The 25,963-nt window shown below is 38.3% G+C and overlaps 1 protein-coding gene across 3 annotated transcripts in view; it reads left to right on the top strand.

Annotated features, from left to right (window-relative positions):
* The window catches only part of GRM5 (glutamate metabotropic receptor 5), a 285,162-nt gene extending 261,197 nt beyond the window's left edge, over positions 1–23,965 (top strand). Inside the window, exons 10-12 of one of the 3 annotated variants that reach the window (XM_064169703.1) lie at positions 7,283–7,378; positions 8,962–9,123; positions 15,291–23,965. In XM_064169703.1, coding sequence (XP_064025773.1) covers positions 7,283–7,378; positions 8,962–9,123; positions 15,291–16,113 — 1,081 coding nt within the window. In that variant the 3' untranslated portion in view covers positions 16,114–23,965. The remainder of the gene's footprint in view (positions 1–7,282; positions 7,379–8,961; positions 9,124–15,290) is intronic. The other 2 variants (XM_064169712.1, XM_064169723.1) reach the window with 2 other exon arrangements.
* The last annotated feature ends 1,998 nt before the right edge of the window (positions 23,966–25,963 follow it).

Raw genomic sequence — 25,963 nt, 5'->3', positions numbered from 1 at the left:
CAGAAAATAAGAAAAATATGCTTGGATCAGCCTAGAAGCTGCCATTCATGGTTTAAAAATATCACAGTCTAAATATTATATCACATATCAGCATGTCATACATCAGCATCAAAATCTCAAGATTAGTGTTTTCAGAAGGCTGAGCTGAAATTTCTTGGAAAAAAACACCCTTTTATTCTCAGTTTAGTTTTTGGTGGTTTTTTTTTTCCAAAGATTCCTTCTCATTCTGAATCTGATTGAAATTCATTTAAAACACAGGAGGAGAAGTGGATGGGTGGGCAGAGGCCAATGGGATGAGATTTAACAAGGCCAAGTGCAGGGTCCTGCACTTTGGCCACAACAACCCCAAGCAGCTTTACAGGCTGTGGACAGAGAGGCTGGAGAGCAGCCAGGCAGAAAGGGACCTGGGGGTACTGGTAAATAGTAGCTGAACATGAGCCTGCAATGTGCCCAGGGGGCCAAGAGAGTCAATGGCATCCTGACTTGGATCGGGAATATTGTGGCCAGTAGGACCCATCCACCCTGTCAAGGTCCTTCTACAGGACTTTCCTACCCTCCAATAGATTGACACCTGCTCCTAGCTTGGTGTCATCTGCAAACTTACTGATCATGGACTCAGGCCCCTTGTTGAGAACATCATGTCATTAGATCAGGTAAAAACTGCATGAGGTGAAGTTCTGGTTCAGTGGACAGTTGTTGGTTTGGTGTTTTTTTTTCATTTAAAATCCCCAAATCTAGACACAGTGATACATGAAGATATTATTTTTTTACTTCATAGCCTTGCTAGCAAAATAATTTTGTGACAACAAAAAAAGAAAAATGACTCTTCAGAGAAAGCCACTGCCTTATTGACTGATTAGTCTGTAGTTATTAATAAATCACTTAGCAAATGGATCATTTGGAGCTATTGTAATCTAAGATGTTACAAATAGGCTGGATATTAGGAAGAAGTTCTTCACAGAGTGATTTCCCATTGGAATGGGCTGCCCAGGGAGGTGGTGGAGGCACTGTCCCTGGGGGTCTTCAAGAAAAGACTGGATGAGGCACTTAGTGCCATGGTCTAGTTGATTGGATAGGGCAGGGTGATAGGTTGGACTGGATGATCTTGGAGGTCTCTTCCAACCTGGTTGATTCTATGATTCTATGATTCAATTTTTTTTTCCCTAAATAATTTAGTTTTGGGTTCTTTTGAACAAGCTTGATACTGTGATTATTTAAGCTCAAAAATTCTGAAATGACTGAAGAATATTTTATGAAATTCATGAAAGGGATCAGGTCTGAAAGATTTTGATATATTGCTGCTAAAACATTCCATCTGTGTAATGAATTGCCCGGCTCAAATGCCCTGATTACAATGATGTTTAATTTGTGTACAGTGTTAGTATTGTTTTGAATTTCCCCTCAACTTATATTTAATTAAAATACAGATTGATTGATATAAATTGTTTGACTGCATTAACTGAGCACATGTGTTCAGGCCTAGTTTTGTGAGTTATTTATATTATGACAGCATCCCTATCATTCTGAACCAAGCACCATAGCTGAACTGTGCAAATTAAATTATGCTATACTGAGTTCCCTTCCTACTGTTAGACAAATGTGGTCTAGATTGCAAAATTCAGTCTTCTTTCTAGTGAACCATCAAAAAAAAAAAGCCAGCCAACCAACCAAAAAAAACCAAAACAAACCAACAAACTCCCCCCCCAAAAAAAAACCTAAACAAACAAGACCAGAAAAAAAAGAAGGAAAGAATGGTAAAAATGGGACTGAGCAGTTTGATATTGATAGATATAAATATATTTAGGGGAGGAAAGAGTTTAAATACCAATGTCTATTCCTTTTTTTTTTTCCTCACCTTTAACCCTGTCTCCCAAAATTCTGGTGGTGAATGGATATCAATATAGCCCTTAACAGCTGTGTTGAGGAGATGTTCTTATGGAATTATAAAATGATAGGAGCTGGGAGGGACTTCTGGAGATCATAGAGTCCAATGCTTCCACCAAAGCAGGATCATCTAGGGCAGGCCACAGAGAAACATATCCAGGCAAGTTTTGAAAGTCTCTAGAGGAGACATGCCCATTAACATACATGATGTAGATCCTGTAGCAAACTACCACATCACCTGAGCATGAGTTTGTCTACCAAGGGAACTTCTGATTCCTTCCAGAGCAAACTTACATATGAACTGGCATTTGTATTTAATTCAACAAATATAAAACTAGCAGATCTGCAATCCTTTCAAGGTCTGAAGAAGGCATGAACCAGTCTGCCACCATAGAGATACCCATCTGAAGTGTAAAGAATGGGATTTTTACTCAAATACTGAAAGTTGATGTAGACTGGTAGAAGAGCCTGAATTTCAGCTAAATCATAGAACATAGAATCATAGAATCATAGAATCAACCAGGTTGGAAGAGACCTCCAAGATCATCTAGTCCAACCTATCACCCAGCTCTAACCAGTCAACTAGACCATGGCACTAAGTGCCTCATCCAGGCTTTTCTTGAAGACCCCCAGGGATGGTGCCTCCACCACCTCCCTGGGCACTAGAATGATATTTGATTACAGACTTTTTTTTTCAACAAATGCAGCTGAAATTCAAGGCAGAGGTCTCTTAAAAAGCATAAGAACAATCCTTTTCCAAAAATCTGCTGTATTTTAAATTACAGCTTTATATTTTGCAGTAATTATCCATTTTGTTACCAGTTATCTGACAATTAATAGATATAACTGAACCTGGAAAGCTGGATAGCTTTGTTATCACTCAGCTGTCTATCCAAGTTCCAGATGTAAGTGCATTGAAGAGACTAAAAATAATGGAAAAAAAAAGACAAATATTTCATTGATACTCCTCTCCCCTCTCCTCTCCTCTCCTCTCCTCTCCTCTCCTCTCCTCTCCTCTCCTCTCCTCTCCTCTCCTCTCCTCTCCTCTCCTCTCCTCTCCTCTCCTCTCCTCTCCTCTCCTCTCCTCTCCTCTCCTCTCCTCTCCTCTCCTCTCCTCTCCTCTCCTCTCCTCTCCTCTCCTCTCCTCTCCTCTCCTCTCCTCTCCTCTCCTCTCCTCTCCTCTCCTTTCTTCTCCTTTCTCTTGCCACTCTCCACTCCCCTCCACTCCTCTCATAAATTTCATCTCTTAGGCTTTAAAAAAGCCATACTTCAAATTTATTACAGAATAGCCAAAATGAGAGGTTTGGAGCTGTAATATTGTATATCACCTGCTTTTATTGCTGCCAACTTGTGGGTAAAAGCTTGATCCAGAAAGAATTTCAGACACTTGATAAAATTTTCAATATCTCAGACCAAAAAAAAAAAAAAAAAAAAAAAAAAAAAAAAAAAAAAGGAATCTTATTAATTAACAACAATCTTAGAAATTAGTTGCTGTAACACTGAGCCTAAGACCCCAAATACATGGTTAGTCATTGCCCTACAATGAGATCTGGCTGTTCAACCTATCTCCTATCAAGTGTTTCTCTGGAATCATTTTTTCCACCCTTTCAATGCAGGTTTAATCAGGGCATTACTCCTGTGTTGAACAGAGCAACTCTGTTTTTCTGAGGCTAACAGTGCCAAACAAATTTTCTGTATGGCAGCCTGAGATTGCATTTGAAATATAGATTGATGACATCTCTCCATCTCCAACACAGCAAGCTACCTTTGCTTTGCCTGGCATTAAAAAGTCAAAGATACCCTGGGATATCTTTTAGTTAGCCAAACAAAAATCAACCAAAAGGGCCCCCTCAAAATCCACAAACAAAGAGAACCAAAACCAACCAACCACACAAGCAATCAAACAAACAAAAAAACCCCAACACAAACAAAAGAAGAGAGGGAAACCACTAAATCTTCAGATTATCCAAAGCAGCTATTTTTTGCTATTGAAGGCACTTGTCTTTGGGCAGTCTTTCTCAACCACTGTAGTGGCCAATTTAACAGGATCTGTAGACCACTACCCATATTTGACCCACAAGCAAGTTTTCAAGGCTTTGACTATATCTTTGACCAAGCCATGCAGAAATGTGAACTATGACCCACCAACAGCCTCCAGATAGGGGATATGCTATATAATGGAGTGTTGGTCAAAGCATCCAAGACCATCTACATGGAAACTAGGAGAGAGCAAGGGCAGAACTAAAGAAATCTGTAGTGTTTTATACCTCCTTCACATACCAGCTAAAGTACTAAACTAAATTAATTTTTGTATTGACATTCTTTTAATAACTGTAATGTTTAAGATATTTTTTCTCCTCAGATTAGATCTTTCAAAGCAGTGTTTTTACTTTTCTTTCTCTTTCTTTCTTTCTTTCTTTCTTTCTTTCTTTCTTTCTTTCTTTCTTTCTTTCTTTCTTTCTTTCTTTCTTTCTTTTTCCTTCCTTTCTTCCTTCCTTCTGTCCTTCCTTCCTTTCTTCCTTTCTCTCTTTCTTTCTTCCTTTCTCTTTTTTTTCCTTTCTTTCATTCTCTCTTTCTTTCTTTTCTTCCTTTCTCTCTTTCTTTCTTTTCTTCCTTTCTCTCTTTCTTTCTTCCTTCCTTTCTCTCTTTCTTCCTTTCTCTCATTCTCCCTTCCTTCCTTCCTTCCTTCCTTCCTTCCTTCCTTCCTTCCTTCCTTCCTTCCTTCCTTCCTTCCTTCCTTCCTTCCTTCCTTCCTCTCTTTCTCTCTTTCAACTCCCTTTCTTTTAATGGCCAGGAAGTGGACACGTTCTAAGGCAATGTCACATCCTTTATCTGCTCTGAAAGCTGAAAACACTTTTTACAGAATTTCTGGCATGCTTTTCCCAAATGGTCATCTGTGGGTAGTCAAAAATACCCCCAAAATAGAACCACCAGACTAGGTCACAAGGTTTGGAAGGAAATGAAGCTATATTTACAAGCAAGTCTCAGCCAGGGTCAGTGAAGCCATGCAAAAAGCATCAGCCAGGGAAGAGAAGAGGCAGAACAGTTTGTGTAGCACACTTTATCCTAACCTGCAAGTGAAAGGAATGACATAGACTTAGCTTTATTTTTCTTTTGCATCCAATACTCCATTTTATTTACTTTTTACTTTACTTTTTTTTAATTTACTGTCTCTGGAATTTTCCTATTTCTTGTTTATAATTTTAAACCAGGCAAGAGTGTTAGTTTTAAACTAGCACATCACCCAAACAACTTTGTAGCTTCCATGCACTACTTAAAGGCACTTTCTACATTAGAACTGGAGTTTGATCACTCTGAATAATTATGTGGTTATTCAGCACTGAAAAAAAAGGCGGTGGAAATGTTGCAATGGTTCAAGGCTTTGAGGCATTCTGTGACAATGTACTGGTTCTGACGGTGTTGTTTGCTCTTGAGGGGATGGAAATGTTGGGAGTTACATAGTAGTCTCTCCATTGACTTCGATGACAATGAAATTTTAATAATTAGGGAATGGCAATTTCAGGAGTTTTTTTATGTGGGTCATATGCATCCTAATCAGAGGCTCTTCAGAACAGAGCTTCCAAGGACACTTAACTCATTTTCTTCTGTTGGCTGCTTTTTAGTATCCAGCATATTATGAGCATTGAGAGTTTCCAAATTTCTTCTCTTAGTCTTGGCTTTTCCTCCTTCTGTCTTGTTGGACTCATAGTATCTCTTTTGGTTATTTGGTCTAAATGTAACTACGTTTTTCCTTCCTGCTCTTCCTAAACTCTATTTCCTTTGATGTCTAACACCTTCAACTCAACTATATCTCCTCTTCTTTCCTGTGAAGCTTCTGCACAGTCTTTCCTCTTTGCTCTTTCTCCTTGGCTATTCTGATTGAATTTATATGATCCAGTTTGACTTCCTTTGTATTTTCAGTGAATTTATCTACTTTCTAAGCCACTCCAATTTTTCTTCTGCTCTAGGAATCGACTTCCATTTAATATGTATGTATCCTGCACGAGCTTCATGCCTATCTGGGAGCACTGCATATACTGCACTTGGATTGCCTTAAAACCTTGGCAGCCAGTCCACAAAACTCCTTCCTGTTGTTCCTCCTTTCAGTAAGGTTATAATTTGCAAACGAAAGGACTTCTCTGCACTGAGCACACCTCATTTTATTGTCTTCAGTTCACTCAGATTCACTAAACTTCTTCCTCAGTTACTTATGCAATATACTCTGCCTCTGGGACTATACCACAACTGCATCCAAAGTTTAGCTTCACTTTATGCATACTCAGGTTTTTTTTTCTTTTACAGGATTGTTCTCCTCAACATAACTTTTGGTATCTAGATCAAGCTACTGGACAAGCAATAAATAAGTAATTTATTCTGTAATGTTAGCAGTGTTAAACTGTACAAGCTTCCCCACAGAAATGTGCTAAACACTCACAATGCAGCTCATAGCATGTGGGAATGGGGCAACACAAACTCTTTGATAAGACATCTGCAGGCATTTTGCCTCAGTTTTGTCAAAGCATTGAAATAGGTATTTCAACACCTAGCACAAGAATTTATACAATTAGGATCAAATTCACCACTGGAAAAAGAGCCAACATATGATCTTTTCAATGCTCACATCCTGATTAAGTGCTCAGAGAGTAAGCAATGACCATGTCTTATCCTAGAATACTATCTAAGGATTCATTTGATCTTCAGGCATTTAAATTATTTATTCAGGTAAATTTCTCATCCCAGTGCAAGATACGCTATTTGAATAATACTGTGCTGGGATCTAGGACTGGGGTTAATAACATCTGACTTCACGTCTACATCTCAGCAAGTCATCTACTCTCTTTTTTTGTTGTTTTGCTAGTGGAGAGAGGAAGGCCCACTCACAACACAAACTGTGAGTCCACCCAAATTTTATCTACCCAATCAACTACACTGGTGCTTGCTTTGACAAGCAGAGAATCAAGTCAAGTGTTGAAGAGATGGAGGATCAGAGGAAAAGATTGTTAGTATTGAGAATGTGGCCACCAGCTGATTTCACACTGGTCCTTGATATAAGTGTTGATTCTTCTGAATCCTTTAGCCATTTAGTTAGACCATTTTGGTCTAACTCCAAAAAATATTAAAGATGAAAGGTTAGGATCTTATGTAGATTTTTTTTTTTAGCTTACTCTATCTCCATTTATAAAAAGCAAATTGTGAGCACCTCTCCTGCACAGCCCTGTTCGCTTCAGCACAGGACTGGGGATTTTCTGCAGTTATTCCACCACTCTCAGGGCTGCTTTGCACTACAACCCACCACTGCTCCAGTAGCATTCATGTGCATGGCACAGCAGCTGTCAGAGAAAGCTGAGCACACAATCACTTCTTTCTGTTTGCTCCTGTTGTTGTCGTGATTTATTAGGTACAAAGGCAGGAGACTGGCCCCGCACAAGTCGGAAATAGAGTGTTTCACCCCAAAAGGGAGTATGGGGAATGGTGGGAGAGCTACAATGACCAGGTAAGCAAACAGCAAGTGGCCTTAGTGCAGTGTAACATGTCTGTCAACAAGAGGAGCAGCCCTGGGACAATGCCAGGCCAGATCCTCTGTCTGTAATTCCTGTGCATCCCATGCAGTATGTTTGGAGAAGAAAAAGAAAAACCAAAACACATGGCCACTGTTGATTTCTGTGTTCCATCTGACCACCAAACAAAACCCTGCACCATGTTCATTCGAGTGATCCAAGCCACGTGTCCTGTGTGATGTTGTTGTAATATGGTGCTTTGGGAAGGAGAAACCTTATATCACATTCAGTAAGCCAGCAAAGCAGATAAAGAGAGAGAGAGATCCTTCAGACATAGAGTAATCAGCTCCAGAACTTTTCTGGAATGGTGGTCTTGCTACATATTAGGGGTAACATTAGGTCTGATCAAGGCAGCAGAGGTAAAGTGATGGATGAGTACATTTTCAACACGAATATGCTGGTCTTTCTCAATCAAAATATCTTGTGTGAAAGCACTGAGTTTTGCAATAACTTTAAGGAAAAGCTTCCAATTAATTTCAAATAGAGTTCAGAGTATCTTTTTTGTAACTTCCTCCATTCAATTTCATTTTTATATTTATTTCCTACTTCGTTTTGGCCACTATATAGTGTATGGCTTTATATGCCAATGTTGCCATTTTATTGAATATCAAATACTACATTTTTTCTTCAGTGTTAATGAGATGATCTGCTTCAATATGACCATGTTGATAATTTTTGTACTGAAATATTCCAAATCATCTAATTCTGTGGAGATATCAGCTATCCATCTCATTTTGAGTCCAGTCAAATTTCCAAATGTTAAACACTCCCCTAGGATCTAAAATCTATTTCTCCAGGCATCTTGATTAATAAATCAATAAGCCATGTGTGTCACAGATGGTTATAAATCTTTCATGAACCAACATTCTTAATAAGCATTGCAGCATTGTGTTACATTTGGCTACATTACAAGCACTTTGTTTACCATTTATTAAAAGATCCACTCATTTCTTATCGACCTCTGTAAGCTATTTATAAATGTAACATCAGAGCACAGTATGACCAAATTTTACCTTTACTTTTTGCCAACTGCTACATCACAGGTGAATTTTATCACTGCAGGGAGGTGCTCAGTCTAACACTTGCACAGTGTAGTGTTCCCTTTGGGTACAACAACATTTGCTCATGTACATAAGACTATCAACTATGACGCCACGAAGCACACATCTAGGGGACTCCTGCTGTTTCAGTAACATCAGGAGCATTCATCACCGAGTGCCACACAAAATGTATACACCACTGTCATTCTTTGTCAGTTGGGATTCTGTTTCTCATTTGTGTGCTGTCTGGATTTATCTTTTTCCTACATTGCATTGCCTTCAGTGATATTTATTCTTCATTTATAAACTATCTGAAGTCACCACATAAAGGAATTTTGAAGAGAAGGAAAGCACATGTAAATGTCAAACAACTGTATCAACTGTATTTTGTTGTACAGTATTCAGCTCTGTTTTGACTGGCCATATACATATATATTTGAAAAAAAAACACTTATTTTTTATATTTTATATCTTCACAGTGAAGAATCTGTTTGCATTCCAGACTGTAATCGATCTGAGTCAAGTAGAGAGGAGAAAAAGGTTCCTGTTAAAGAGGATGCCCTAACAGTCAAAAAGACTGGAAACTGTGTCAGTCTAATAGTTCCACAGCAAGACTGTCAGCTGCAAGACCTGCTCAAACAGTTAAGAACATCTGTGCTTCACAGAGAGTGCAATTGCATTTGATGGCTGTGTTTTGTTGTCTCCAGCCACAGTGTCCTGGCCAGTGGTTCTTGTTAAATTTTGTAAGCCAAGTCGAGTTGCCACAGAATAGGCTGGGAAATTCCCAGATAGAATGTAGATGTTGGAGAAAGAAAAGTTGATGTCATTCTCCTGTCTCAGTATCAAACCAGTGCTAGAATCCACTGGGATGAAGTGCAGATGGAAAAGACAGATGCAGGGAGGGACCTGACCTTAGGAGAATAATGAAAAACCTCATCATCTCACAGGATGAAGAGTTCTCGTGATACTAATCAGATCTTAATTATTTCCTTTCAGTCTATAAAATGCTGTGCAATTTCATACCAGGCAGTAATGTTCAGCTCATTTTCTCAAATCCCTTGTGCAGCATCATTTTTTTGTTTCAGCCCCAGTGTGGATATATTTCACATCAGGGCCTGACTATCTCTCTCTGTTAGTCTAGCAAATGGTCTGGAATTTTTCAAGACGAAAAGTGATACAGAGCAGCAATAGTAAGTGTACTGGATGACAGTTTGTAAGCTTATTTCTGATTAAGAGAATTTACTACATTCTGCATCACCTGTGAGCATCATTCATATATACCTGATAAAATAAATTATAGAGTGGGATGTTTTATGAGGCTTTCACGGAGTAGGCATCACTTTTTTTTTCTTTTTTTTTCCTTTTCATTTCTTGCATTTCTAATTTGATTAAAATGCAATGAATCAGAAACTGCTTAGTAATTCACAAGAGTAATTTTTCTGCTATGTCTCAAGTGCATACATACCTCTGTAATTATTTATCAGGCATGTCAGACACATGAAATTCCTTCAATTGTATGTTCTATGCAATCAGACATTGAGTCTGAAGATACAACTGGGAGAGCTAAATATTTAGTTTTATTTGTATACTGCTTGTGTTCTTGATGTCAGGGTCATGTAAGCTGATAGTTCCTATTTTTCCCAGTTTCTACTTCATACCTTTAACAAATTATGAAAGATAAAGGAAGGAAAAAAAAAAAAAACAAACAAAAAAAACCCCACATGTTGACTATGCAATGTTGAAAGCATTTTGAGGCTTTGTGTACCAAGAAGCATAACTTGCAGTTCAAAAGGTGTCATTGTCCTCTTTTCATCCTGTGAATAGGATGCTCCAGTGTAGTTGTGATGTGCTCAGAGATGCTTGAGGTGACATTTTCAGACGAGAAGCAAAAACTATCACTAGCTGCCTCAATTAACAATTGCAATGAGGTCACAGTAATAAAGAAGTTACATCTGGTATCCAAATAGTTTTGCATTTTGGATCATGATAATAAGCATCCTAGAAATGTTTCATTCAGATACCAGACACTTCATTTCCTGTTCTAACAGGCATGCTTCTGAAACAGCTGCCAGCTTTAGTGTCTCTGGAGGCTGTGTAGGGAGGTCACAGGCAAAGTTTCTGCCCATCAGCTCTCTCCCACTTTGTAATTTCTTTCATCTTTATAGGTTAAAGTAATTTATATTAATGTCAGCTGTGATTTTCGTGAGGAAAGGAGGTATCAACAGATTGCAGTTCACGGAGTAATATAAATAAATGCCCTTCCTCTTCTCAACAGAAAACAACTCTGTTTGCAAAATAATTCCAAAATAATTTGTTTACTTCTAGAGCTCAAGACAGGGCAAAATGAATTTTTGCTCTTGAATCATCCCTCTTTCATGTTATTTATCCCCAAAGAGCAAGCAACATGGGAACAATTTAAGCTAAATTATTTGAGTGATATATATCACTAGGAGGTTATTTGTATGTGTCAGGATAGGCTTTCACCCAGAGAAACAAATATTGTAGACATGCAGAGGTTTCCTTAAAAGATCTTTAAAATGAGTCAAATAGTGACAACACAAACCATTGCAGTGGTATAACTGACCTAGTTTAGACACCTTACAGTTCTGCACCCAGTTTTAGCTAGTCATCCACGTTGTCCTCCAGTTCCAAGAGAAACTATGAGTTTTTTGCTCAGGTATACTGCAGTTCAGCACTTTATTCCAGTGATCTTAGGATGCTGCAAGGCATTTGGTTTCTCCAAGGCTGAAGAACTTAAGCCATTGCAAGCACAATATGCATTGATATGAGACCGACTCTAGTGACACGACTAGACAAACGAAATACAGGTGTGTCATGCCTCCATGCTACACAGGCACACACCCTTATGAAGAGTCAGTTTTCAATTACATCTATGGTTAACACACAAATGCTTTTCAGGAAGAGTAATTGTGTAATGGAATATTTTATAAAGTTTCAGGAAACATTCCTAAAAAGACTACAGCTCCTTAATATTTACTTTCAATAATAAGGGTTCTTCTCAGTGGGAAGTTGTATGGTCTGACTCAAGTACAGAAGTTTTTCTCTTGCTTTCCATTACCACCTGTTTCTGTGGATAAGACAGAAGGATGTTTTTTTCTGAAGAGAGAGAAGACTATCCTTAAGAAACAGACTTGATACACACTGTTGGAGCAGTAGCTTAACTACATAAGCTTCTTTAAAAAAAAAAAAAAGATGTTGCTTCAATTTCAAATGCGACACTATTCCAGCCTTTGAAATGTCTAAGCATAACTTTACTGACAATTTTAGGTGAACAAATCTTGGAACAGGGTTCTGAAATATGAACTTTCATGTATAGACTTCTAAATTAAAGAATTTTATATCACTAATTACGTTCATGTGAAGACAAGACTGCAAGTAGATCATGCAGGTCTTTATCGAGTTATTGTCCAGTATCTGGTTTCAACTGTGTAATTTGTAATCTAGAATCACATACTGATGTTGGTAAATGATGGAGAACAAAAAAAATCCCTTCTGTATTTAATTAATGTCTACTGATTTTCCTATTTCATTTAAAGATATTAACAGGAAAATAATTTACTCATTTTCAAGTTGCATATGCTTTCATTGACTGTCCAAGTATTAGTCCGTAGACACTCATCATCAGAATGAATTTTAGCAACTTCAGGTAAGTATTGAGAATACTAATTGCTATTCTGTCAGCAAGTGGCCAACTGTAGAGGAAATATTTTAACATCAGGTATCAAAAGCTCTCTCATTTATATCAATTTAATTTCTTGTACATGTTGTATCATAGGAGGTCTAACAGGCTGGGGAAAAAAAAAACTAAGTATTGAAGTCAAAGCAGCTCTTAGTAAAGAGACTGGAAAAACAGTAAGTGTGACTGTTTCTGAGGAAATTCCTCTTGTACATAAAGCTGAACTTAACCAACTTTTAGTGAAAGAAATGTGTCATGCAAAAGGTTTTGTTTTATTAAAAAGAAAGCATTTTACTAACAGTTTGGTTTGGAATTTATGTCACTGATTGGAGTTTGCTTTTCTGCAAATATGACCTGTACTCTGCTCTGTTCTGTACAGTGCAATATGCCAGCAGAGGAGCAGAGTGGGGCAGAAACATGTGTAAGCCAAACTTAGCAGTTCAATGTCTTTGAGAGCTCATACCTGTATTCCCTCTTTTGTTATCTGTGCAAGTCAAAAACTGTTTGCAGGGAAATCCTAGAATTTCACTGATGTCAAGTTTCCCATGATAAAAGCATCCTGGCAAGGCTGGACAAAATAGATGTAAACAATTCCATTAGTAGACATCACAGCCTGTATTTCTGATCTATCTTTATTTCCCTATTACTAAATTGTATGCATTGCAATGATGTCCAGTTACCTTGACAGAATAGCAATATGCATTTGGAGCAGGATATTGAAGTACTACCACCACAATTTACACATAACCTAGATTCATACCAATGTAAGAAAACAAGTGGTATTCCTCTCACAGAAGTGAAAAATGACTGCACACCTCCAGTCCAGTGTTGCCTTTGTAGCATGTGGGAAGAGTGTGATTAAGTGGATGATATATTTCTGAGACAAAAATAGCAATTATTGCTGGGGAGACTGATAGAATTTTAAATATGAGGTTCATTAATTACTGATAATTGCTGCTTGCTTCCTAATCATTTTTTTTTCTATCAAGGAATTTTCAGTGCATAATTTCAAGTCTTTCAGGCTTTTGCACAAAATTTACACCAAAGAGTCACTGGGTCTCCTTTAGAGCCATAGGATCTGCATGAAAGCCACCCATACAGCTTGATTACTCTTGGACAGAGTGCAAAAGCAGTAAATGAGTTCATCAACCAAAACTGACAGAAACCCCAACTGAAATTCACGGGCAGTGGTGACAGTTGCTCCACGGCTGGCAGACATTTATGCCAGCTCTAGTTCAGTTCAGAACCACATTCACAGGGATGCAAAGAGTCAAAGCTATCAGTGCTACAGGGTAGATTTTACTTTTCCTTCTTGCTCTCTCTGAGGTATAGCAAAAGGAGGGGATTGTCTCAACAGCAAGTTACAAGCTGCCAGATTTTCTACCTATCTTTCCAGGCATAGGTACATAACAGTTAACTTCCATGATCCAGGTAACACCCTGGTGATAACTTCTGCAAAGTGGTGAGCCCATATATACTCATACAGATCATCTCCCAGTTTAGCTTCTCTTAAAAATAGCCCACTGGTTTATGTTGTGTTTGTCTGTTGGGTTCTGTCACGCTGCTTTTGAAGGGAAATGCTGTTGGCATATGTTGTGTTACACAACCCATCATAATTCCATGAAATGTAATCATAGGTGTGAACCCACAAGAAGGTTTTATTTACTCTCAGTGCAACTTTTGTTTTTTTTGATGACTGGAAGAGCTACTAAACTGATAGCATGTGGCAAGTCTCCACATGAAGGCTGGTGTAAAGTCGTCTGTGTTTACTAAACTGTGTGTCTTAAAAAGTGTTACACTGCAGCGAGTGTATCTATTTTAGGCTTAAAAAGCAAACAGACAACAAATTCGTGATTCTCTGCCAGGGCCTCCAATGTAGCTGTCTTTCCAAAAATCTTTAATGGCTGTAGCAATTATTTTGGACCACAGAGTGAATTGTTGCATTTATATATGAAATCATGCTTATTTGTATGTGGAGACTATGTTTACATCATCTCAGAGTCATTGTCTGTTTCAGCTAAGAAATGTTTCTAATCATCTTTCTTAATGCCAGGAATTATATGTTAATATCTTTATAAACACCAGCTCACCAGGCTAAGGAAGGTGCAAAAGGAAAGGTTTGGCTTCATGTTATGTGTTTCTAAGTGCTGCAGCTGACTTTTTTTAGGCAGCAAAAGAAGAAAAATAAGCAGGATGGAATGGGAAGAAAAATTACCCTAAGAGGACTCACTTTTCAGGAAAGTGAAGAAAACTGTCTATTGATGTCTTCAAACTCAGGTCACCCTGAGGAGGTGCTTGTATAGGTTGGCTATTGTTTCTTTCCTCTAGGAACATACTTTCATTCTTTGAGCTGGCATGCAATTAAAAAAAAATAATTTCTTTAAGCTACTGGTGACAAACTTACCAATACCTTGATGAAAAAGAGATGATGCATCAGAAGCATCTCTCCATGTACAACCATTATAGCATTTTTTATGAGTATTGCTCCAGTATTTCCAAGTACTAGGATATCAACAGTTTGTTTTTCCAGTCATAAAGGACTACTTTTCTCCATCTCCCAGTCTATACACTCTGCCACATAACAGGAATCCATAGTCAGCACCCTACACTGAGCTTCTTACCACTGAAAGCTCACAGGTCAGCCTACATACCTGGCCACTGCAACTGCATACAGTCCAGATCTCTCACCTCTTCCCTTCAAACATCTATTTCTGCTCCACACATCCCTCAGTCCCACAGCCACCTTATCTGACACCAATCCAGCAGAAGAAAAGTCACCAAGTCACTTCCTCTTTCAAGGTAGACACTGCCTACACACCAAACAGCAGTATAAGGGTCAGCAGTTGCTATGAACTACCACAGAATAGGTCATGGTTGGATGCACAAATGGCCTGTGAAATGAGCTGGCACACACTGATGTTCTCCTTGAGCATATAGATATTAATGACAGATGTAGATACATTGCAATTAACACTTACAGGAGTAGACAAAACTACAGTCACCTTTATGGTGAATATGAGCTCTGGGATGCCAAATACTCATGGCATAAGTACAGTGATTACGTTTGTAACTTTGATGCAAGTTACCATCTTTTCTTGCTTCCATTTACAGCTCTAATGGGAAATCAGTTTCCTGGGCCCAGAATGAGAAAAGCAGCAGAGGAGCACACCTGTGGCAGCGGCTGTCAGTCCACATCAACAAAAAGGAGAACCTCAATCAAACTGCAGTGATCAAGCCTTTCTCTAAAAGCACAGACAGTAGCCGACATAGTAGCAGCGCTACATTTCCCGAGGCCAGTGCCAAAACGCTTTACGACGTTTCGGAAGCAGAAGAGCAATACCCAGCTCAGTACCGACCACAGACTCCCTCACCTATCAGCACCCTGAGCCACAGAACTGCCTCCGTTAGCCGAACAGAAGATGATGCTCCTACCTTCCAGTCAGAGCCTCCTCAGCGAAGTAGCTCCTCTCAAGGTTCCCTCATGGAGCAGATCAGTAGTGTGGTTACTCGCTTTACAGCCAACATCAGTGAGCTGAACAATATGATGCTTTCAACAACCACTCCAGGGACAATTGCAACCACTCCTCTCTGCTCTTCATACCTTATTCCGCGGGAAATCCAGCTCCCTACAACAATGACGACGCTTGCAGAGATCCAACCGCTTCCTGCCATTGAGGTCAATGGCGCTTCGCAGTCAGCCAGGAAACCTTCAAATGGCAGTGTCAAAGAAGGCACTTCAGAGACCCCATCTGCCAAGCAAGACCTAGAGGAGTTGGTAGCTTTAACTCCTCCTTCTCCTTTTAGAGACTCCATTGATTCTGGAAGTGCATCTCCCAGCTCTCCAGTTTCTGAATCTGCTCTCTGTATCCCATCCTCTCCAAAGTATGACACACTCCTCATCAGAGATTATACTCAAAGTTCTTCTTCGCTGTGAATGTAGTTCAAGACAACATTGGATCTCAATGACCACAAGCAAGTAGGGAGAGGACAGGCAAGCCTTCAAGATCTCCAGTGTTTACGCAGAGTGAGAAGTGTCAGGTCATCCTGTGACAAATGGAGAGCAAGAAGAGGAGTTACTTGAGAAGTGGAAACATCAGATTAATGATGCTTGTTTTAAAGACAAAATTACTCTTGGCAGATTATTGTGGCCTTAAAAAAAACATGGGCTTTTCAGAAACACTGAATCTATTTTTGAGGGCTTATAAGGAGTCTGTTAAATCAGTTACATACCAAGTGCTTTGCTTTAGTATCACAATGAACTGTGTGTACAATATCTGGGGCAGGGGGGGAAACAAGATTGTAAACAACTGTACAATGGTTTGTTTGTTTACTCTGATTCCTTACCCAGAAGTGAACCTTGATCTTTTATCATGAATAGAAGACCAAACATTGAATGTACATTTTCTAACAGACTCATATCTGGGACCAACCTGTCAAGCTGTCTTTTCTTTTTTTTTTTTTGTTTTCTATGAGGATCTTGAAAAGCAGTAATGTATGTTCAGTGATTCCAAACTTTTCGCTGAAGCATATTGTGTCCATGATATGTTACACATGGATAACACTAAGCTGAGACTTTGCAGTGAGTGACTGCAATACGGAGGGCTTTACAACTGACTTCTCAACCTACACATTTGTTTATGGAATTCTCTTCTATCGGTATCAAAAATTCAATTTGTTAACATCGGATTCATCTTCACAGCAACAAAACCCAAGGAAGATTTCCTGACTATTTCACCATGTTGCCAACTAACAATGAAGTAGCAAAAAAATATTTTCTGGAGTACTGTTTTGTAATTCCCTTATCAGGGCAAGTTGTTGAGGTGAATATTCTCTTTCTAGCAGCACTACCAAGCTATATTATAGCTACAGTCCTCACTGAAATTAACACATTTTTATGGACATTCTTCTGCTAACATTACCAGTTGAAATACTCATTTGGACTCCTATAGTCTTTGCTTGCAAGGAACAGGTAAACACTGTAAGGATTTTTGCCATACTTTGAATTGCAGAATTCTAGGAGACCAATCTGGATTATAATGAATTCTCTCAGTGAAAAGGTTGTCATAATTGTAATTCATATATAAGGGGGAAAAAAAATCCTGTGTCAAAATCTGCTTAGAGGTGATTTAGCTACTCTTTAATAAACAAGAATTTTAACTTTATTTAGCTGCTGCTGACTTGCAGCTATGAACTGAGACAACAAAAAAAAAAAAGGGAAAAAACCCAAACCAAACCAACAAAAAAATCACAAACGAACTTTCAAAGCAATACAGAGTAAAGGTTAAAACAGAGAAGAACTGATGAGATATGAACCAAGAGAGTCTTTGTTTCTTAGCAACTCACAGAAGAAGCAAGGGAAATCCTCATATTTCTTTCCTATATCAGAATAGTATAGTTTAGTGCACTTCATACTGTCACAACACTTTTTTAATACAGGCAGGGAAGAGTTTTAAAGTTTGAATAGAAGTTAAATAATTTTTGATAGGTATAGTTACATAGAGCTTATATGGCAGGCCCTAAACGCACACTGTATTGGCTCTCTCCTTCATGACACAGCTGTCCTCAGGTGCCAAACTTTTATGGATTTGTTTTGTTTTGTTTTGTTTTATTTGAGGATAGCATAAAGTGGTGAGTGATGTACTTCAATTCAACATTGAGTTGATGTAGCCTTATACAGAAGACAGCCTCATGGAAGGGAGCCTGAAATAAGGCTGCTACATTTCATTTTCAAAACCTTTACATCTTATTTCTTTGAAGATAGTAAGTATTTTGTAATCAAGATTCATATCCTGTTTTTCTCCCACATGTCCAGAATGATAAATTTTTGATCAAACAAACAAACAAAAGATGAAAGCACATCAACATACTTTAGCATTCACTATTGCTTTGGGAACATAGTTCCACCAATGTGTGCTGCACACCAATTTGCTGCTCACCAATAAATAATAAAATTTAAAAAAATTAAAAAGATGAGTGAATCCAGGCTAGCACCTCAGAGAGATACTCTAGTGACTCTGTACATCCTGCACAAGGCAGAGTTATCAGACAGCAGGCTGTGGGCATGCTTATTTCACCAGGTGCAGTCGTTTACTAGCTATGCCTATTTGTAGTTCTTGCCTTCTCGCATGACTGAGTAGCACAGACTCCATTCTGTGCAGCTGTACAGTTTCAAGACTAGAGATGAATTTTGCCCTTCTGGTTCACAGTCCTAGCATGTTTCATCATTCCCTTGCTGCCCATCTTTAGGAGAAAGCATCTTCTTTCAGAGGTTACAGCACATGTTTAGGGGAAGGGCATGCCCAATCAGTCTGTAACAGAAGCATTTTCATTTAGGGAATCTAGACCACTTAAATGTTCTTCATGAAAGACTTACAAAATAATATATGTTCCCCAGCAGTGCAATCTTGTTTTGATATATACAGAGTGTACTGAGATAGTTAATGTGAATTTCAAAGGGAATTGACTACTATCTGTTCTCTTATACTTCAAGATGTTGATCAATGTCCTTACTAGAATATTCTCCACCTTGATCTTTCCCTAGCCTTTTAGGTTCCCATTTCTGTAGGCTTTTCTTATGTTGGTGGACACTTAATATTAATGTATTCCTGCTAAAGTCTGTGGACTTTGCTTGCACTCACACTGTGAAATAATCAACAGTGGAAATGAGGATTATACAAACAAACATAGAAATCCCTTCTTAAAAATAGTATTAGTAAAAAGGAGTGAGAAATAGAAACTGTCAAACCACGACTTAGCATAAATATACCTCTTCTGCTCCCAAATTGCAATTCTGCACAGTCCTGACCATACCTATCACTCAGAGCTTTTATATGTATTAACCAAGGTGATATATGTATATGTGTGCTCATGTATGCACACACACACACCATACACCTGAATACATATTTCAAGAGGATAAAACCTTAATGCTACACATATTTTAAACACTTTTACTCGTTCTTACTTTGGGAGGACTCAAGCATCATTTACATATCCATTAGCTGGAAAATTAAATTGCACAATGAATGCAGAATGGAGCCTGCTGCAATTGTACCTCCCTGCTGTCAGTCTGTCTTTAATTGAAGATGGGTCAGCTTTAATGTCATTTAAAGATGGTAAAATCCATTTTATTTATACAGGCAGGAATTTACCAGTGTCACCTTATATGGTATGTTTGGATTTCAACAAAAAGAGGAAAGACTTTTGGGGGGAAGAAGATAATGGTGTAATTACTGTAGTAGTGATTCAAAGGAGCCCAGTGGGATATTTGCAAGACTGGAAAGTACTTTGATAGAAGCCTGTGGGTTTGACACAAGAGAAAAGAAAATTATCAGTGATAGACATTATGATTTCATTATGTTATTCATATTCTAGTCTCTGTTTAGGGCAGCAAGATAACAACAGCAGTATTTTTTCAGACATAAAAGCAAACTTTGCAATCATGAACACTTTCCAATTTAAATAAAGAAGTGCAAGTACCAATTGAATGGCTTGAATTTGCCTTCCAATTTAGTGCTGCTGCCAGAAAGGGACTAAAATAATAGAAACTATTATTGTTCTTGACTACAGGGACCCTTGGAAAATCACTTGTTTCTTTTATGCTTTGAGACCAACTCTAGTGAGTGAAGGTGTAACCACCTCTGGAATCTGTGTTTTTGAAATAAGGTGAATCATTCTGGCAGGCTAGCTGGGAAAAAGTATTAGCAATACTGAAGAACTGCATTTTTTAATTGGCTCTGAAGAATAATTGCATGACTTTGGAGATGTGCTTCCTTCTACTTTTATCTGAATATTTGGTGCCTAGACTCATATAAATACTTTAGACCACAGATTTTTAGCCAATGGTCCACACAATGCATTTGCTGATGTTTCATGAGAGCCTGGTTGATCACAAGGTGCTGGCTTCTTCCATTGATTTCCAGCCACAGAAGTGAATTTAAATTTAGGTAAAAATTAACTGTTAAAAAGTTTTAATAGAAAAAAAAAAGGAAAAAATCTGTTAGCTTTCTTGAATGCTTATTTAGTTGCTGTGTTTGCAAAAGGAAAACTATGTGATCAAAGCCAGGAGAATAAGATCTCCAAAGGGAGTAAGTGAGAAGGCTCTGGATGATAGTGGAATTCACTTGGGGATATTTTCTTTACAGAGACCAAGGCTAGACTGAAAACAGCATACCTGTTGAGTGTGAGATCTGTAGAGGAAAGTGTGCAACTTTGCTATTCTGCTTAATATATCACTTATGAGGTAAGAAGAAAACATATGACAGCATAGAAAAATATCCCTGGGAAAATCAAAATACTATGCTCAGTGTTAAGAACAACAGATCAGTGACAGAGATGACTCAAAAAAAAGCATTTGGTGCTTTGGGGTTCAGAAGAACTTAATTCCTACATTTAAAACCAATATTTAAAATCACTATTCCACTGCCACCTTATTCAATCATCTGATATCATATGTCCACATGTCTCAGAACTGCCCTGATCCTGACACACTGAGTCATAGAAACATAGAACCACAGAATGTTGAGTTGAACCATTAAAGGTCACCTAGTCCAAGTCTAGGCCTGCAGTAAGCAGGAACATCTTCAACTCAACCAGGTTGCTTAGAGCCTCATCCAACCTGTGTCTGGAATGTTTCCAGGTACAGGGCATCTACCAACCCTCTGCCCAACATATTCCAGTGTTTCATTAATCTCATTGTAAAATATTTCTTCCTTGCATCTGTGCCCAAGGTTTGAGCCACAAGCCACCCACTTAGTGCCATGGTCTAGTTGACTGGCTAGGGCTGGGTGCTAGGTTGGACTGGATGATCTTGGAGGTCTCTTCCAACCTGGTTGATTCTATGATTCTATGATCAGGGCAAAAGGACAGAAAGGTGTTTTACCCACAAGGGAGGAAAGTAAAAACTCTCACATGGAATTGGAAATTAAAATGTAAAATTCTATTTTACAAAAGTAACCAAAAATTCAAAAGATATAAAAGCATAAAGGAAATGCATACACAAATCAACCTGCCCCAGCCCAATTCTCCACCTGGGCCAATCAGGCCAAAACCTTCCAGAGCCTTCCAAATCCTCCCCCCACTTCATAGAATCATAGAATCAATCAGGTTGGAAGAGACCTCCAAGATCATCCAGTCCAAGTGCACTAGCCAATCAATTAGTCCATGGCACTAAGTGCCTCATCCAGACTTCGCTTGAACACCTCCAGGGACAGTGACTCCAACACCTCCCTGGGCAGCCCATTCCAATGCCAATCACTCTCTCTGGGAAGAACTTCCTCCTAACATCCAGCCTAGACCTCCCCTGGCACAACTTGAGACTGTGTCCCCTTATTCTATTGCTGGTTGCCTGGGAGAAGAGGATAGAATAGAACAAACAATTACAATGTCCTGAGTTCCCTCTCAGGACTTGCTAGTCTCTGGTGGACTTTCTTTATGGTTATACCAAGTAGCTCTTAATTTCCCTTAATCTACAACAATCTGGTCTAAATCTCCCCTTTTAGTTTAAAATCTTTACCTCTCATCATGTCACATTTGCAGCTCTTTGCCTCTAACTCATACTAAACCTCATCAGGAATCCAGAAAACAGTAGTTCCTATGCTCAATCCCTATATAGCCCACGAGTGAGCAGAGTGCATAGCACATAAAGCAACAGGACCATACACCTTACATAATGGAGTAGAAATCTTCCTCTTGTTAACTATGGGTCTAGTTATGCTGCTGTTTTTTAACAGCTTTAAGGTTATCACAGTTAGGCAGAAGGCAAAACATTTAAATTTAGACCCTACCATTGCCAGAGGTGATCAAAATCTTCTTCCTAGGCTGCAAGTGCTCTAATGACTCAGTATTGAGGTATCCCATGATCATCTCACTAAGGTAACTTCACAAGATAGAAACAAATTCAAGAGTTCCCAAGTATGCTCCGCACCCTGACAGGACATACACTTGATGTATTTAAGAATTATATGTGATGATTTAATATAAAATACTTATAATTTTGGGAGCAGAAATCGGGTGAGTTGTTTAGCTACAAAGAAGTGGATCCAACATTTCTTTCTCTGATATCCACAGGCTCAAAAAGCCTGCAATATCTTTCCTGAGAAGTGTTTTAGTGACAGAAGTGGAGATCATGCCCTTCCTTATACCTCTGCCTGCATGCATTTAATCTTCTATTTGCATTTTCTCAGACCACTCCATGGAAAGGCACCTTCTTGGTTAGGTGAAGGAATTAAACCTGGGGTTCCCGCTTCTTTGATACTACAGAAAAAGATTACTTATTTCATGTTTCTCCATCTGTCTTTCACAAAGGTCTCTCATCTTGGAAACAAAAATGCTAGCCAAGTGGAGAAATAGGGCCCGTTGATAACTATCATTTTCTGTGTATTGCATTTCCATATTGGCTCAACAGACTAATTTCAAACATCCCTTTCCTTGTTGTATTTATTTCCTGGGCACTTCACTTTTCTCATAAACTTCACAGAAAGGTTAGACATTTAACAAAGGGTGCCCATGTCCACACTAGAGCCAAATACTATACAAAAAATAGTTATTAAACTGCATAAGTGGTGAAGTTCTTTACTGGCATTGGCCCTTAACATACTGAGGTCAGTGGAATCACTGTATATTAATATCAAAGCAAATCAAAGTTTGACAGTGGCCAACCAAATCAGGATCTTGGCTATTTGCTTCAGCAGCAAATAATGACAAGATCTTCTTCCCATGTTCTTTTTAACCAAACAGCAGATGCATTTTATTAGGTTCATTCTTAAAGCATCTTGCTAGTCCTGGTGAGTAGTACCTTCCCACCACTCTTCTCTGTCATTGTTACTCTAGCAGGTATCCCAATGGGAAAAATCATACTTTGACTAAATTTGTTAAAGGAAACAAAAATGTCCAAAAATAAAAAAAAAAAAAAGGTCACAATTTTCTGGCAGTTTTGTGAATCTCACAAAAGGAAGTCAATACTCTCCATGAACAAGAAATCATTCATCTTCTATCCAGTTCAGAGTGCACTGCATTTGTTAAAGACTTCAGTTCAATTATCTGAATTCACCTTTTCTTATTTTGCTATGAGTTATTCCTCTACCCTCTGTTGCCACTTACAATTTTATACTGTGAAAAGGGAAAAAAAAAAAAAAAAAACAACAAAAAACCAAGATACAGACCAGTAAAGCATAAAGGTAAGTAAAAGAACAACCTAGGTAATGAATACCAACGGTGTAAATGGATGGTTTTATCTTACCTGAGTACTGACAGTACAAATAATAATCATTAGTCACTCCTACCTGCCAAATGGGAACAAATATACTATGTATATTACATGTACTAATAGGATTATATGGCAGCTGCTGGTGGTATATGTAATTAGAAATCTATATAGAATATAGATGTTTTAGAGAGACGGTGCCAATTCTAAAAGATTTGTGTGGGCTACAAGTGCTTGTAATTAATTTTTTCTTTTCATTTGCTAATAACTTATGAACAACTGGTTTCAAACATTCTGTGAGCGTTTGTTCTTTTTTATGTTGTTGCTGCTTATACTATTAAACAAAATAGAGAGAATGTAAAATTATTATTTTGATGTGAACTGAAAAATGATTTTTCATAAAACTTAACGTTTTTATCAGCTTTTCCTTTTACTTTCTACCTGTACAAATGTAATTTATTTTGGCATTGAAAAATACATTTGCTTGTTTCTCAATTGTCTACATCATGTTATAGTTGGTGTTTATGTAGAGTCAGGTACTTTTTGAACAGTATTAAAAAAATTCTGTGATATGACTGAAAAATGGATTTTTTTTTTCCTCTGAAATACTTACAGCTCTATTTTTAAGCACATGTTTCTGCAAGCCATCTCTTCAACAATAATCTTTCTCTCTGTCTTTGTTATAGGATTAAGTAACAGTTCCTTAATATTAGAATCATAGAATCAACCAGGTTGGAAGAGACCTCCAAGATCATCCAGTCCAACCTATCCCCCAGACCTAGCCAGTCAACTAGACCATGGCATCAAGTGCCCCATCCAGTCTTTTCTTGAAGACCTCCAGGGACGGTGCCTCCACCACCTCCCTGCATACCATTCTACTATAGTCTGATCTTTCTCTTTTGAAACTAACACAATCTCCTTGGTGGCATATATGGATTTTCATATCAAGAGGAACCAGCATATTAGCCTCAAATAACAGAAAACCAAAGCTTTTAACTGAGAGTTCCTTTATCGAAGTAGGACAGGCATCTTAACAAACCACACTACTCCTACCTTTGCAGGTTCTCATCTAATCTTGAGTTGCAATCAGAACAGATGAGAACATATTATATATACTTTAATAATTTGATTTCTAGATCTCTACCATTGTCATAGAATCAGTCAGGGTTGGAAAGGACCACAAGGATCTACTAGTTCCAACCCCCCTGCCATGGGCCAGGACACCCTACGCTAGATCAGGCTGCCCACAGCCTTAAACAGCCTGGCCTTAAACACCTCCAGGGATGGGACCTCAACCACCTCCCTGGGCAACCCATTCCAGAGTCTCTCCACTCTCATGCTGAAGAAGTTCCTCCTCACGTCCAGTCTGAACCTCCCCACCTCCAGCTTTGTTCCATTCCCCCTAGTCCTGTCACTCCTTGATATCCTAAAAGGTCCCTCCCCAGCTTTTTTGTAGGTCCCCTTCAGATACTGGAAGGCCACAAGAAGGTCACCTTGGAGCCTCCTCTTCTAGTGATTGTCATCACTAGAAATCAATCACTCACCCAAAGTATGGTTATATTTTGTTTCCAACCAATAGATTTTGCTTTACTTTCCCTGCTAAATGGGAAACAAACGAAAAAGCAAGAAAAAAAATCAACCAGCAACAACAACAAAAAACCCACACACACACAAAAAAAAAAAAAAAAAACAAAAACACAGAGAAAAAAAAAAACCAGAAAAAAACCAAAACTCATAACCCCCCTTTTAAGAAACCAGCTTTCTGACTTTCCTATTTAGAAATTATCTCAATCTCATTTCAAAATCTGGTTTTACTTAGTCTGGCATATCTGGGATAATTACACTGCAGAATGTGAACTGTGCCCCTCTGATAAAAGTCTGCTTTCTAAACACATCTTCAGAGTGGCTGCTGATTTAATTTGCTGCTGAAGAATTAAGGGCAATATTTTCATCATGCAATGGTAGGCAAAGTGCTCATCTCCAGTTAAAAATAATGTGGATTCACATCATGATTTTGAGCCACCTAAAAATTCCACATCCCAAAGTAATCTCTCTGTACAGAATTCCATGACAGTTGTTTTAGTGAATACACTGCTTTAGGTTAAGAATGCTTTAGCAAGATTGTGTTGCATTTTGGAGACAGGGATTCTGAGAATAATATGCAATATTCCTCTTCATTGCAGACTATTTGTTACAAGTATTTCCTGGAACACTGGATCCAATTTTTATTTTGTGTGGAAAAAAAACTCACCCAACCAACCAACCAAAATAAACTAATCAATTCCATTCTCAGTCACCACCTCTCAATTGTGTTTCTTCTAGTCACTACAGTATGATGACCTTCATAAACTAATAAACTAATAAATCCTATCTCAGATTCAATCACAAATTAGTATTTACATAAGAGAAGAGTGGTATGATCCAATTATATACTCTCAAAAATATCAAGGCACTTGATGAGAAAAACAGAAGCTCATTTGCTTGGAAAGTTTGGAGTCTAATTTCTCTGTCTGTGTGGAATGTGATCTTTCTTGCACATTTGGTCCTTAAATGCCATCTCATACCAGAGAAACTTTACTGT

This window comes from Pogoniulus pusillus, chromosome 3 (genome assembly GCF_015220805.1).
Source record: "Pogoniulus pusillus isolate bPogPus1 chromosome 3, bPogPus1.pri, whole genome shotgun sequence".
In the NCBI taxonomy this organism is placed as follows: domain Eukaryota; kingdom Metazoa; phylum Chordata; class Aves; order Piciformes; family Lybiidae; genus Pogoniulus; species Pogoniulus pusillus.
The sequence above is the reverse complement of the archived record's forward strand: the minus strand, read 5'-3'. Positions and strand labels throughout refer to the sequence as shown.